At 42.9% G+C, this 12431-nt stretch overlaps 1 protein-coding gene across 3 annotated transcripts in view; it reads right to left on the bottom strand.

Annotated features, from left to right (window-relative positions):
* Nucleotides 1-12431, bottom strand: part of AGPAT5 (1-acylglycerol-3-phosphate O-acyltransferase 5) — a 68796-nt gene that overhangs the window by 35182 nt on the left and 21183 nt on the right. For all 3 annotated transcript variants that reach the window (XM_047090804.1, XM_047090805.1, XM_047090806.1), the window contains exon 4: nt 10258-10347. In XM_047090804.1, the coding sequence (XP_046946760.1) occupies nt 10258-10347 (90 nt within the window). The remainder of the gene's footprint in view (nt 1-10257; nt 10348-12431) is intronic.

Genomic DNA, 12431 nt, shown 5'->3' on the forward strand with positions numbered 1-12431 from the left:
CACAAATTCACTATCAGGAGAATACATTTTAAATAAGTAAAGTTTGTATTCAACGCCATGAAAGCAATTACTGATGGATTTTAGCTTTTAGTTCAAGCACTCAAAAATAAAATGATCCAGGGCACCTGGGTGGCTCAGTTGGTAAAGCATCCGACTTCCGCTCAGGTCATAATCTTGCGGTTTGTGAGTTCGAGCCCCGTGTCGGGGCTCAGAGCCTGGAGCCTGCTTCAGATTCTGTGTCTCCCCCTCTCTCTGCCCCTCCCATGCTCATGCTCTGTCTCTCTCTCTCAATAATAAATAAAGGTTAAAAAAAATTTTTTTAATAAAAATGATTCATGATTTGAATGATTAATAATTCAAGTGGTTATTATTTTCTGTCTCTTTACATGTTTAATTAAAAAGAGAACTGATGGTCAGCAAGAAGGCAAGAATGAACAATTCATTCAGGATTCATTCAAGAAATATTTCTTATACACCTAGTATTATGTGCCAGGTACTATAGAGGGTAATGAAATAGATATGGCTTTGGAGACAAGTGAGAAAAAAGTACATTAAACAAATAAGTTTTAAAAATATAATTACACAGGAGTGCCTGGGTGGCTCAGTTGGTTAAGTGTCTGACACTTGGTTTCGGCTCAGGTCATGATCTCAGTTCGTGAGTTTCAGCCCCACATCAGGCTCTGTGCTGGCAGCGCGGAGCCTGCTTGGGTTTCTCTTTCTCCCTCTCTCTCTGCCCCTCCCCAACTTGCACTGTCTCTGTCTCACTGGAAATAAACAAACTTAAACGAAATACAAATAAAAATGTAATTACACTTATATGACCGTGTAGAAAAAGAGCAAGATGTTATGAAGGAGAGTAACAAGAGGGTGACTGAATGCATGGTGGGTCTGAGACCTAAGGAATGGGGAAAGAATGAGTGCTTTTGCCACAGATGCAGAACAAGGCAAGAACGCCCACTCTCACCAGTTCTGGTCAAAGCTAGACTAGAGGTTCTGGCCAGGGCACTCCAGGCAAGACAAAAAAAACAAAAGGCATCCAGATTAAAAGAAAGAAATGAAACTGTACTTACACACAAATGACATGACTCTCCATGTAGGAAATCCTAAGAAACGTTACTATTTTTAGATGTTACTAGATAATAAATAAGTTTAGCAAGGTTACAGAAGAAAATATCAATATACAAAAATCAACCGTATGTTTACATGCTATCAGCATGTAATAAAATTTTTAAAAATGCCATCTACAATAGCGTCAAAAAACAGGAAACTAAGAATTTATTTTGGCAAATGTGGTTAACTTTTGCAAAATGTGTGTAAATCTGTATGCTCTGAAACCATGAAACACTGCTGAGAGACATTAAAGAAGACCTAAATACTGCGCTTTTGGATCCAAACATTCAATATCGTTGTGACATCACTCTTCCCAGATGGATCTACAGATTCAATGCAATTGAAGTAAAAAACCAGCAAGCTTTTACGCAGAAATTGACAACTGATTTCAGAATTTATATGGAAATGCAAAGGACCGAAAACAGCCAAGCACCTTTGAAAAAGAACAAATTTAGAAGACTTAACTACACCAGATTTCAAAACTTACTGTAATGCAAGGGTAATCAAGATAGTGTAGTGCGGGCATGGGGGTATCTACGTATAGATCAGTGCCAACAGAGCAAATGGTTCACAAACAGACCTGTATATATGAAATCAATTTATTTCAAACAATGGGGAAAAGAATAACCTTGTCAATAAGTGGTGACGGATATCCGTATTTAGACACAGGAGCCTTGGCCTTACACCAGATATACAAGTTAACTCGAAACGGGGCAGAGACCTAAATGCATGCTGAAACTATAAACCTTCTAAAATAGGGCAGAAAAGGCAAAAATTTTAGGAGAGAAAAATCAATAAACTGCACTTAGGCAAAAATCTTAAAACTTTTTTGAAGATTCTGTTGGGATATGAAAGGGCAAGCCACAGATGCAAATTCTTAGCAGTTACATTTTAACGCCCAAACCCGCCCGTTACTTCACAAAGCGGTACTTCACAAAGCGGGCGATCTTCTATAGGAAATCATATCTACAAAGACCGTAACCAAAGCACACAGAACACAACAGTCTAGATGCTCAGTTTCACATCCCAGACTCCACTCGCAGGCCCCGATCCCCGGGATGACCTCATCCCCTCTGTGCCTTAAGCTTCCCTGTCTACAAGATGAAATGACAGTTTACATACTGTAATGACAAAAGGTGATAACTTGTGTAATCTACGTTAACACAGTGCTTGGCACAAAATAACAGTGCAATTTGCTGTTGTTAAAAGTAAAACACATCTGCTTTAGAAACGTGAGGTGGCAGGGAGAGGACGTATGTGGTTCGAAGAAAGGCACATGACAGGAGCAGCTGGGAGCGCGACCCCAGATGCAGCTCAGCGCCTCATTCTCGAGAACAACTGCCCCTAGAGGCTGTGCAACCAAGGCAGGTCTGGCTCTCTCCAGCACCAGCGGACTGTGGCACACAGCAGACGTAGAGTCAAGACCGCCAAGTCAAACTTCCTTCCTCCTTCCGCGGTTCGCATCTGATGACCTCCTCAGCACTGCGTTCACACTGCTAACAAAAAAGGCAGCTGTCTTCTTTAGTTCCCATGGAAACGGAGAAGGTGGCAACAGAGGACAGGAAGGATTAAACAGGGAGCATCAGGGCAAGAAAAAACTACCACAAAGCAGTGTGACATTCCTGGACCCACTTCTCAGTTAAGGAAAATTCCCGCTCAAGGACAGGGAAGCCCCAGGAATGACAGAGAACTGACAGTTCCAAACAAACCAAATCATGTAGATTACTGCTAGTGTGCACAGAAATCTTTTATTCTGCTAAAGTTTCATTCGGAAGGAACCAGAGATTCTGTTTCCTTTAACAGGGACTGACTTTGCACAGAAGATCTATATTCAAGATGTGATGAACCATTCTAAGCACAGATGCTTCAGCGTCTAATAGAAACCAGTGAGCAATTCCATATTAAAATTCCATTCAAAAAGAAAAGAGCTTCTTAAGAGTTTAAAATATACTCATATTCAACCAGTTATGGAACTGATGACTTTCTATTAAAAATAGCCTTTCCTCCATGCATTGGATAAGTTAATTTACTTTTAATTGAGTTTCAGTTTCATTCCCAAATGAAGACTCAGGATAGCTGAGAGATAAAAGGAAACACGTGAGAATTTAAAAAAAATTTTTTTTAATGTTTATTTATTTATGAGAGAGACAGAGACAGAATGCGAGTGGGTTGGGGCAGAGAGAGAGGGAGGCGCAGAATCCGAAGCCGGCTGCAGGCTCCGAGCTGTCAGCACAGAGCCTGACGGGGGGCTCGAACTCACGGACCGCGAGATCATGACCTGAGCCGAAGTCAGACACTCAACTGACTGAGCCACCCAGGCGCCCCTACACGTGAGAATATTAAGCACCACGTGGCAGGCTCTTTATATTGTTTCCTTCCCCTCTGGTTTTTAAAATTCTATCTAGTTCACTAAGTATTTTTTTTTCAACTTTTTTTTTTTTTTTTTTGGGACAGAGAGAGACAGAGCATGAACAGGGGAGGGGCAGAGAGAGAGGGAGACACAGAATCGGAAACAGGCTCCAGGCTCCGAGCTATCAGCCCAGAGCCTGACGCGGGGCTCGAACTCACGGACCGCGAGATCGTGACCTGGCTGAAGTCGGACGCTTTACCGACTGCGCCACCCAGGCACCCCTCACTAAGTATTTTCAAAGCAGACGTATTTATATGGAAATAGTATCTCAGAACTTAACAAACTTTGATTAGCTAGACATCTTTTAGTTACTTCTCTCTCTTTAAATGAAAAGCCATTTCGGATTGAGATGTGCAGAATATAAACAAGATGGTTCATCTCTGCTTTCCTCCCCCAAAATTAATGCAGTCTGGCAAACCACAACTTTTAAAAAAGGTTTTTCTAAAATAACGACCAGACACATTCAACTCATTACATTTACAGAGAAAAAAAAAATGCAAAAAAGCAGCAGGATACAAAGTAACAATCTCTCAAAGAGCTTATAATTTAAGCATGAAAGTGCTACATGTATGATTAGAAAAAAAACTACAGGGGCGCCTGGGTGGCGCAGTCGGTTAAGCGTCCGACTTCAGCCAGGTCACGATCTTGCGGTCCGTGAGTTCGAGCCCCGCGTCGGGCTCTGGGCTGATGGCCCAGAGCCTGGAGCCTGTTTCCGATTCTGTGTCTCCCTCTCTCTCTGCCCCTCCCCCGTTCATGCTCTGTCTCTGTCCCAAAAATAAATAAACGTTGAAAAAAAAATTAAAAAAAAAGAAAAAAAACTACAAAGTCATGTAAATGCATACATGCATGTGGCGGGCAGAATAATGTCCCCTCCCCAAAACGTCCACATCCTCGCCCTCAGAATCTGCGGACATTATGGAACGTGGCAGGGGTCTTAGAGCTGCTGACTGTGGACTGCACAACAATGAGGTTAGCCTAGAATGTCCCGGTGTGCCCCGTGTTAACAATGAGCATTCTTAAACAGGAAAGAAGGAGACCAAAGAGTCAGAACCAGAACGCTGGCAAAAAAAGACCAGCCCGGCCACTGTTGGCTCTGAAGACAGAAGAAGTCATGAGGTAAGGAATGAGGGCAAACTCTAGAATCCAAAAAAGGCAAGAATATGGATTCTCCCTTAGAGTCTCCAGAGGACCTCAGCCCCAAAGACACTGTGATTCTGTCCAGTGAGACCCCGTTTGCACTGCTCATCTCTGGAATGGTGAAGATAACGTTGTCACTTTTTCTAGCTTTTTTCTGGGGTATGACTGACAATAAAAATTGTATACATTTAAGGTGCACAATGTGATGTTTTAATGCACATAGACACTGTGAAATGATTACCATAAAGTAATTAAGATATCCACCACGTGGCATAGTTACCATATTTTTTGTGTGTGCTTAAAATCTGCTCTGTTAACAAATTTCAAGTATACAATACGGCATTACTAACTATGGTCACCACGCTGTACCTTACGTGTCCAGAACTTAATCCTCTTAAAACCAAAAGTTTGTACCCTTTGACTAACATATTCCCCATTCCCCCGAACCCCAACCCCCAAGCCACCGTTCTATGAATTCAACTTTTTAAAATCCCACATATAGTGAGACCATGCAGTATTTGTCGCTCTGTGTCCAGTTTAATTCGCTTAGTGTAATGCCCTCACGGTTCATCTCTGCTGTCGTAAGTGACGGGACTTCCTTCTTTTTAATACTGAAAGATGTTCCGTTGTGTATACATACTATATACTATTTATTTACTCATTTGTTGATACACATTTAGGTTGTTTCCATACCTTGGCTACTGTGAATAATGCTGCAGTGAACAAGAGAGCAGGAAATACTGTTTCCTCTGGATATACACCCAGAAATTGATTGCTACATATGATATTTCTATTTTTAAACTTCTCAGGAAACCCCATTCCGTTTTTCATAACGGCTGTTCTAATATATAGCCCCACCAGAAACATCTAACGGTTCTCTTTTTTCTAAATCCCTTCCAACCCTGATCTTCTGACCTTTGCGGACAGTCATGCTAACAGGTGTTAGGTGTTAACGTCCGTGTGCTGGGACTGGCATTGCCCTGACAATGAGTGAGGTGGAACACCTTTTCATACACCTGTCGGCCATTTGTAGGCCTTCTTTGGATGAACGTCTATTCAAGTTCTTCGCCCATTTTTTTCATTGGGTTATTGGCTTTTTTGCTAGTGAATTACAGGTTAACTTCGGAAATTAACAACAGATACGCAGTTTGCAAGTATTTTCTCCCATTCTGTAGGTTTTTTTCCTTTTGTGAATTACTTCCTTTGTTGCACAGAAACTTCTTAGTCTGGTGTGGTGTGGTCCTACTTGTGTAGTTTTGCTCCTGCTGCCACAGCCAAAATTTGTGTGACTTAAGCCAGTGAGCTTGTGGTCATTTGTTATAGCTGCAATAGTAAACTAATACGATAAGCATCGTTTTCAAACATGTTACTTAATCCCAGCTACCAAATTAAGTAATTATGAGTAGATGGAACATATAAGGAAAACAAGCTTAGAAAAGTGACTTGTGCAAAGTACTAAAGTTTAAATGGCAGATCTGAGAGTCAACAAATGTGATTTCGAAGCCAACACTCCTATCCCTGAGGCTGCCTCCATTTTAAGAAGGAACCTGAGTAAAAGTTGGAAAACCAGGGGCTCAGTCAGTTGAGCATCCGACTCTTGATCTCAGCTCAGGTCATGATCTCACAGTTTGTGGGTTCAAGCCCTGTGTCAGGCTCTGCGCTGACAGTGTGGAGCCTGCTTGGGATTCTCTCTCTCCCTCTGTCTCTGCCCCTCCCCCATTGCGCTGTCTCTCTAAATAAATTTAAAAAATTTTTAAATTTGAAAAACAACAATAAAGTGTAAGACTCTAACATTCGTGCCATGAATTGTACTAGCTCAAATGTTGACTCTATGACTTCTAGAGATGAAGTAGCGATTTTTACAAATGTTTCATTTGCACCCACAACTGGTAAGTACCATATGAAAATATTGTCCCAGCTGTAATTACTGAGTAGATATATTTCTTAGTAATTTATAATGCAGATATATTTTTTGCAGACAAAATTCTGCAGTCTCTCAAATAATACTAATACTGAATGATAAAAGCTGATTTAATTGGGAAATAGATTCCTATGAGGATATTTAGCCCTATGAAAGTGGACTTATTTCATACATTCTACCATGTCAGTTACTTGATTAACTTCCAGAAACAACAGATTAAATAACAAAGAAAGTCTGTTTCACGGTCCTTAAATATGAAAAGCTGACGCAATTGTACAGATTCTAAGAATCCACACCTTAGACCATAGTGGCCTCAAAGCGACAACCACTCATGGCACTGCCAGTCTATTGTTCAACACTGTTGCATGAACATCAAAAAGCTAGTCTTTTGCCCTTGAAAAACAGACAGGTTCCCAAAGTAAAAAACTAGGTTATGTGAACAGGACTTCCCACTGAAAATTTAAAAAGCTGGATGTAACATCATTTTAAAACTATCAAAGAGCTGACAAGATAATAAGACCAAAATTAACACAAACACAGTAAAGCAGAAGTAAGCATACCACACAACTTTTGCTTTAACAGACTGAAAAGTGAGGGGAATAAAAATCAAAGCCCACGGACCTTCTATTAAGAGGGAAAAGAAGTGAAGGGAACATCAGAGGCTACACTCTCAGGGCAAAAATAAACCAGACATCAAAATCAGTCTCACGTGGATTTGCAATCTTGGTCCAGTTAACCTCAAGTTTGCAATCTAATTTGGATGGGCTCAGACTAGAGAAGCCTTAAGGGGGCCAGCTGAAACAAATGCAAATATTCTCTGGAGGAAGGCGCTTTCTAAGCTTTGAGCTGACTTCCACAAATAATTTTCCAAATACAATCAGCAGCAAATAAAGATAACCAAGCACACAGGGAAAGAAAGTACCATGAGCAGGAACTGGGAGAAAATAACAAGGCTTCACATACTGAGATCACTAAACACATATTTACTCAATACATCTCTTAAATGATGCCTTCAACATTTAAAGAAACAAAGTTTGACGATTAGAACAAAAATGGCAGATTTGATAGTAACTGCATAGTACAGCACGCCATGAAAAGTACAGTCAACTTAAAGCATAGGTGTTAAACGGATCTGGGGTACAGTGGACTCATCTTGGAACAAAAGAAAGGACTAACCAGTGGAAAGACTGGAGAAACTGAATAGTTCCATTAACAGGATGACACCAATGTTTCTTAGTTTTGACAAATGTACCATGGTTAGGAAAGATTTTAATATTAAACGTTAACATTAAAACTGGGCCAAGAATAAATGGGAACTCTGTACTATCTATGCAACACTTCTGTAAATCTAAGATTACTCCAAGTTTTAGAACACATTAACAAAAAAGAGGAGGCTTAGGACAAAGACTATTAAAAGGAGAACAACAAAACACTGGACAATCTGCAAAGTGAACCCTCCGGAGAGTTGAGGTTGCACAGCGACTAACCCCCCCTGGAGATCTAAGGGAAGCAGCAATTCGAAAGAGAGATGAGATCGTGCGCTCGTTGACTTGGGCAAATGCCAACGGATGCCAATAAAAAGATTCGGTTAACATTCTAACAAATTGCAAAAGGCTGAATGTGAGCTAGTTCTCCAGAAGAACCCCTGGGGGCTGCAGACACAGGAGGATTTACCACAACTCACAAGGTCTACTCCACAGACCACACTGTACACACACACACACACACACACACACACCCCAAAAAAGAAAAGAAAGAGAAAGAAAACCTGGGTCAGGGCAACATCTGGCAACATCACCCTGAATGAAGATGATGAGGCAGGCTTGAGGGGACCCGAAGCAGCAGCTGGGGCTCAGGAAGCACACAGCCCGGCACCCAGCACGGAGCCCTAGCCTCTCTCTCTCCCATGGGACGACATTCTTAAATTCTCAAAGTGCTGAAAATCCCCTGCAGCTGGGGGAAATGAACAGAAAGGAAAAACTCTCCACAGAGGATGGGGCAGGAACCCATCCTGGGCACAGACTTAGAGCTGGGAGCAAGGCAGGATCGGAGAAGGCTCCACCCCTAAGACCCTCTCTCTGCCCTCTCCGCCTCACCCTCCACACCTGCCAAACTAGGAAGATTTCTGTTGGGGCAGATGCAGAAAGGACACCAACTCTACGTGTAGTGCAAAAAAGCGAAGGAAAAATCTTCAGCAAAACACCTCCCACCCTAAACACAGAGTAACGAATGCTACAGTAATTGAAGTCTGTGAAAAACATTACTGCAACAGTAAAACCCAAATCCAGGAAAACTGCCTAAATGGACTCCAGCCCTCCATGAAGTCCTAGCAAAAAAGAAAAGTGTACCCATTCTCGGGTACCAAAACTACTTCTATCTTGACTGTCCTACTCAAGAGGCCCAACTTTCCACAAAATCGCAGAAGGTATAAAAAAGCAAAGGCAAGGTAATGCACAGTCTGAAGAAACCGAGCAATCAAAAATTTCAGATTCAGGGAGAGTCGAGATGCTGTAATTACCAGAAGGGGGATTTAAAGTAACTACTAACGACACGACCAAGGGCCCAGTAGATGGGGTGGGCGAGCCTCATGGTCAGATGGATACTTTAGCACGGACCCAGACATGGTGACACAGCAGCAAAGGGAAACACTGGGAATGAGAAGCAGGAACAGACGTGAAGAATGCCTTGCACTGGCTCATCAGCAGACGGGGCCAAGCCAAGGGGACAGTCCATGAACATGACAACAGGTCAACAGAGATGACCTAAGCTGGAACACAACAGGGAAAAAGAGTGTGAAGAAAAACAGACAACAAACAAACACACAGCATGCAAGGACTGTGGAACAGAGGGCCCAAAGCAGATGTAACTGGAGAAGAAAGAACAGGGCAGGAGTAACATTTAATGAACTAAGAGCCCGTAATGTTCCAAAATTAGTGACAGTCCCCCAGCCACAAATGCCAGTTCAGAGAGGACGAACCGGGATACACGGTCGAAACAACCAGACATGTCTACGGGCAAAAACTGTGAATGTCAGGGCCTCCGTCAGCTGACTGTGGAAACTCGTCTTTAAATACGAGCTCTGGCCTGCCACCCACGAGCCCTGCCGAGGAAGGAAGGCGGAGAGAACACGAGACCTGACGGGGGACACGTGCTAGGCTCCCAAGCGCTGGGGACTACAGGTCAAGGTGTCACCGGGCCGCAAGTAGCATTCTTCGAGGAGAATATGGAGATTCCTTTTTTAGGGAGCAAAGGTTTCCCAAATTGCATTTACACTGAATGATTCTTCACCTGCAGCTCTTCACACCCTTTTGACTTTTCAAATAACTCACTATGCACAAGCAATCACTGTTTACGCACACGCACAGGAAAGCTGCTTCCTCCGCGACCACAGGCGATACTGACGAGGAGGAGTGAGCAGCCCAAGGGCAAGGTCCCGCGTGCGGCCCGGGCTTCCTGCCGCGCCTCCGGGCCGGGACCCACGGCCTCCCGCAAGCACGGACTCGTCTGCCGCCTCTTCGCCTCGGCCTGCCAAGATCTCACCTGTATCCCGAGGCTTCTTATTGCCTAAACAAAGCTCAGTGGTTTATGACCTGCGGACTAAACAATTCTTAACTTGTAATTTAGTTCTTAAATTAAACACTGGACTTGAAAAGGAAAAGAGAAACGAGTATAATCTTACTGGAGTCTCTGCGTTCATGTACCTCCGCAGCTTCTTTCTCATCTCCGTTTCGTTAAACTTGGCACTGCGCTTTACGTAGATCCCTCCATGCTGCCACGTGGAAAAAAACGGGGGTATTTACTATTAAAATATCCAGCGGCCAGCCATCCAAAAGGTAACTTGACTCCCCAAAAGTAAAGAATAAAATTACATCCTAGGAATTGAACTGTTCCTAATACACTGAAATATTACCATCTAACGAACATTTAGCTGAAATTGCCCCTAGGTTTCAACATAATTGAAATAAAAACTGTGTGCTACATAGTCCCAGAAAATACAGGAATATAGTTTTGTTAACAGTTAAAACAAAAATACTTTCTTTCTCAAAAATATATTTTTAAAATAAAAAACTCGATCAGTAACATAATTCTTAGCTTTCAATTTTTCCAATGACGCAGAATCACTCAAAGTGTCCATAAAATGTCAATACTCATGATCTTTAGGGATTTTTTAATAAATGTTCATTTATCTTTGAGAGACAGAGAGAGAGAGAGAGAGAGAGAGACAGAGAGAGAGAAAGACAGAGCATGAGCAGGGGAGGGGCAGAGAGAGAGGGAGACACAGAATCTGAAGCAGGCTCCAGGCTCTGAGCTGCCAGCATAGAGCCTGATGCGGGGCTCAAACGAGCAAACCACAAGATCATGACCTGAGCCAAAGTCGACTGAGCCACCCAGGCACCCGGATCTTTAGGGATTTTTAAAACCGACCCAGCTACAGATGTTTATGTAACACTGTTATGAATGTAAATTGTGTTCCTCCAAAACTTGTATGCTGAAGCCTAACCCCCAAAGTGATGGTCTATGGAGATGGGGCATTTAAGAAGGTTAAATGAGGTCCTAAGGGTAGGCCCCAATCCAGTAGGGCTGTGGCTTATAGGGAGAGATTAGGACACCAACAGGTACGTGCACAGGGAGGACACAGAGCAGCCAACTGCAAGCAAAGAAGAGACACGGAGGAAAAAGTGATCCTGATGACACATGCATCTGTAACCCCCAGCCTCTCGAACTCTGGGGCGATAAATGTCTGTCATTTGAGACAGTCTGTGGTACTTTGTCAGGGCAGCCCTGGCTGACTGACACAAGCACTTTCATGCACATGAAGGCATCCTTATTTAAACTTCGTGAGTGTTGGGGCGCCTGGGTGGCGCAGTCGGTTAAGCGTCCGACTTCAGCCAGGTCACAATCTCGCGGTCCGTGAGTTCGAGCCCCGCGTCGGGCTCTGGGCTGATGGCTCGGAGCCTGGAGCCTGTTTCCGATTCTGTGTCTCCCTCTCTCTCTGCCCCTCCCCCATTCATGCTCTGTCTCTCTCTGTCCCAAAAATAAATAAACGTTGAAAAAAAAAACTTAAAAAAAAAAAATAAACTTCATGAGTGTACTTCATCAAAACTTTGCATCAGGTCACCATATTATCTGTACCTGCTTGTGCTAATTCGAACACGTCTGTAAAATAAACCAGCTGGCTGAATCTGACTTTGTCTTAAGCAAAAATAAGAGGAAACACACAGAAAGAAGCAAGGAGGGGGTGATCTCAAGATGGGGGGAGGTGGAGTGGCCTTCCAGCTTGCTTGTGGTTCCCTCCAGAGAGAAACTGGCTTGCCTGGGTGCACAGGAAGAACTCCACGTGCTCTACACAATGCATGTCATTATTCACCCAGAGAGGACTGCGAAGAAGAAACTCCTTCTTCACCAACTCGTTGGAATTAAAAGCCACGGGATACATAGACCGCGAGTAAAATTTCTCCGAGTTGGGAGAGACCTTATGTCTATTCTTTACATACTATTTCTCTCCTGTTGTTTAACTTGCTTATTACAGTCTATTTTATTTCAAAAACATCTGGGTTCTTTCCCAGGTATATGGAAGCTACAAAAGTGAAAAACAGGTATATTTCCTTAAGGAACTTAAAAAATTATTGGTGCAGTAAAATACATATGCAAGAATGATAACGGGAGAATCTGAGGAGTGTAATAATAAAGAGCCTAAGATAAAAGCAGGGAGGAGGAAAACTTCCAGGCGCAGGAAAGGTTTCGTAATAGCATCTAAACTGGGCCTTGGAGGCAGAGGAGAGCCTATTACCTTGAACTGAAGGGACAGCCTGAAGAAGGATAGGGAGGGAGAAACCAATTCAGGCTCGAAAA

This window comes from Lynx rufus, unplaced genomic scaffold, assembly GCF_022079265.1.
Source record: "Lynx rufus isolate CCGP_SWC_20201006 ecotype Redwood Valley unplaced genomic scaffold, mLynRuf1.p SCAF_3, whole genome shotgun sequence".
Classification (NCBI taxonomy): domain Eukaryota; kingdom Metazoa; phylum Chordata; class Mammalia; order Carnivora; family Felidae; genus Lynx; species Lynx rufus.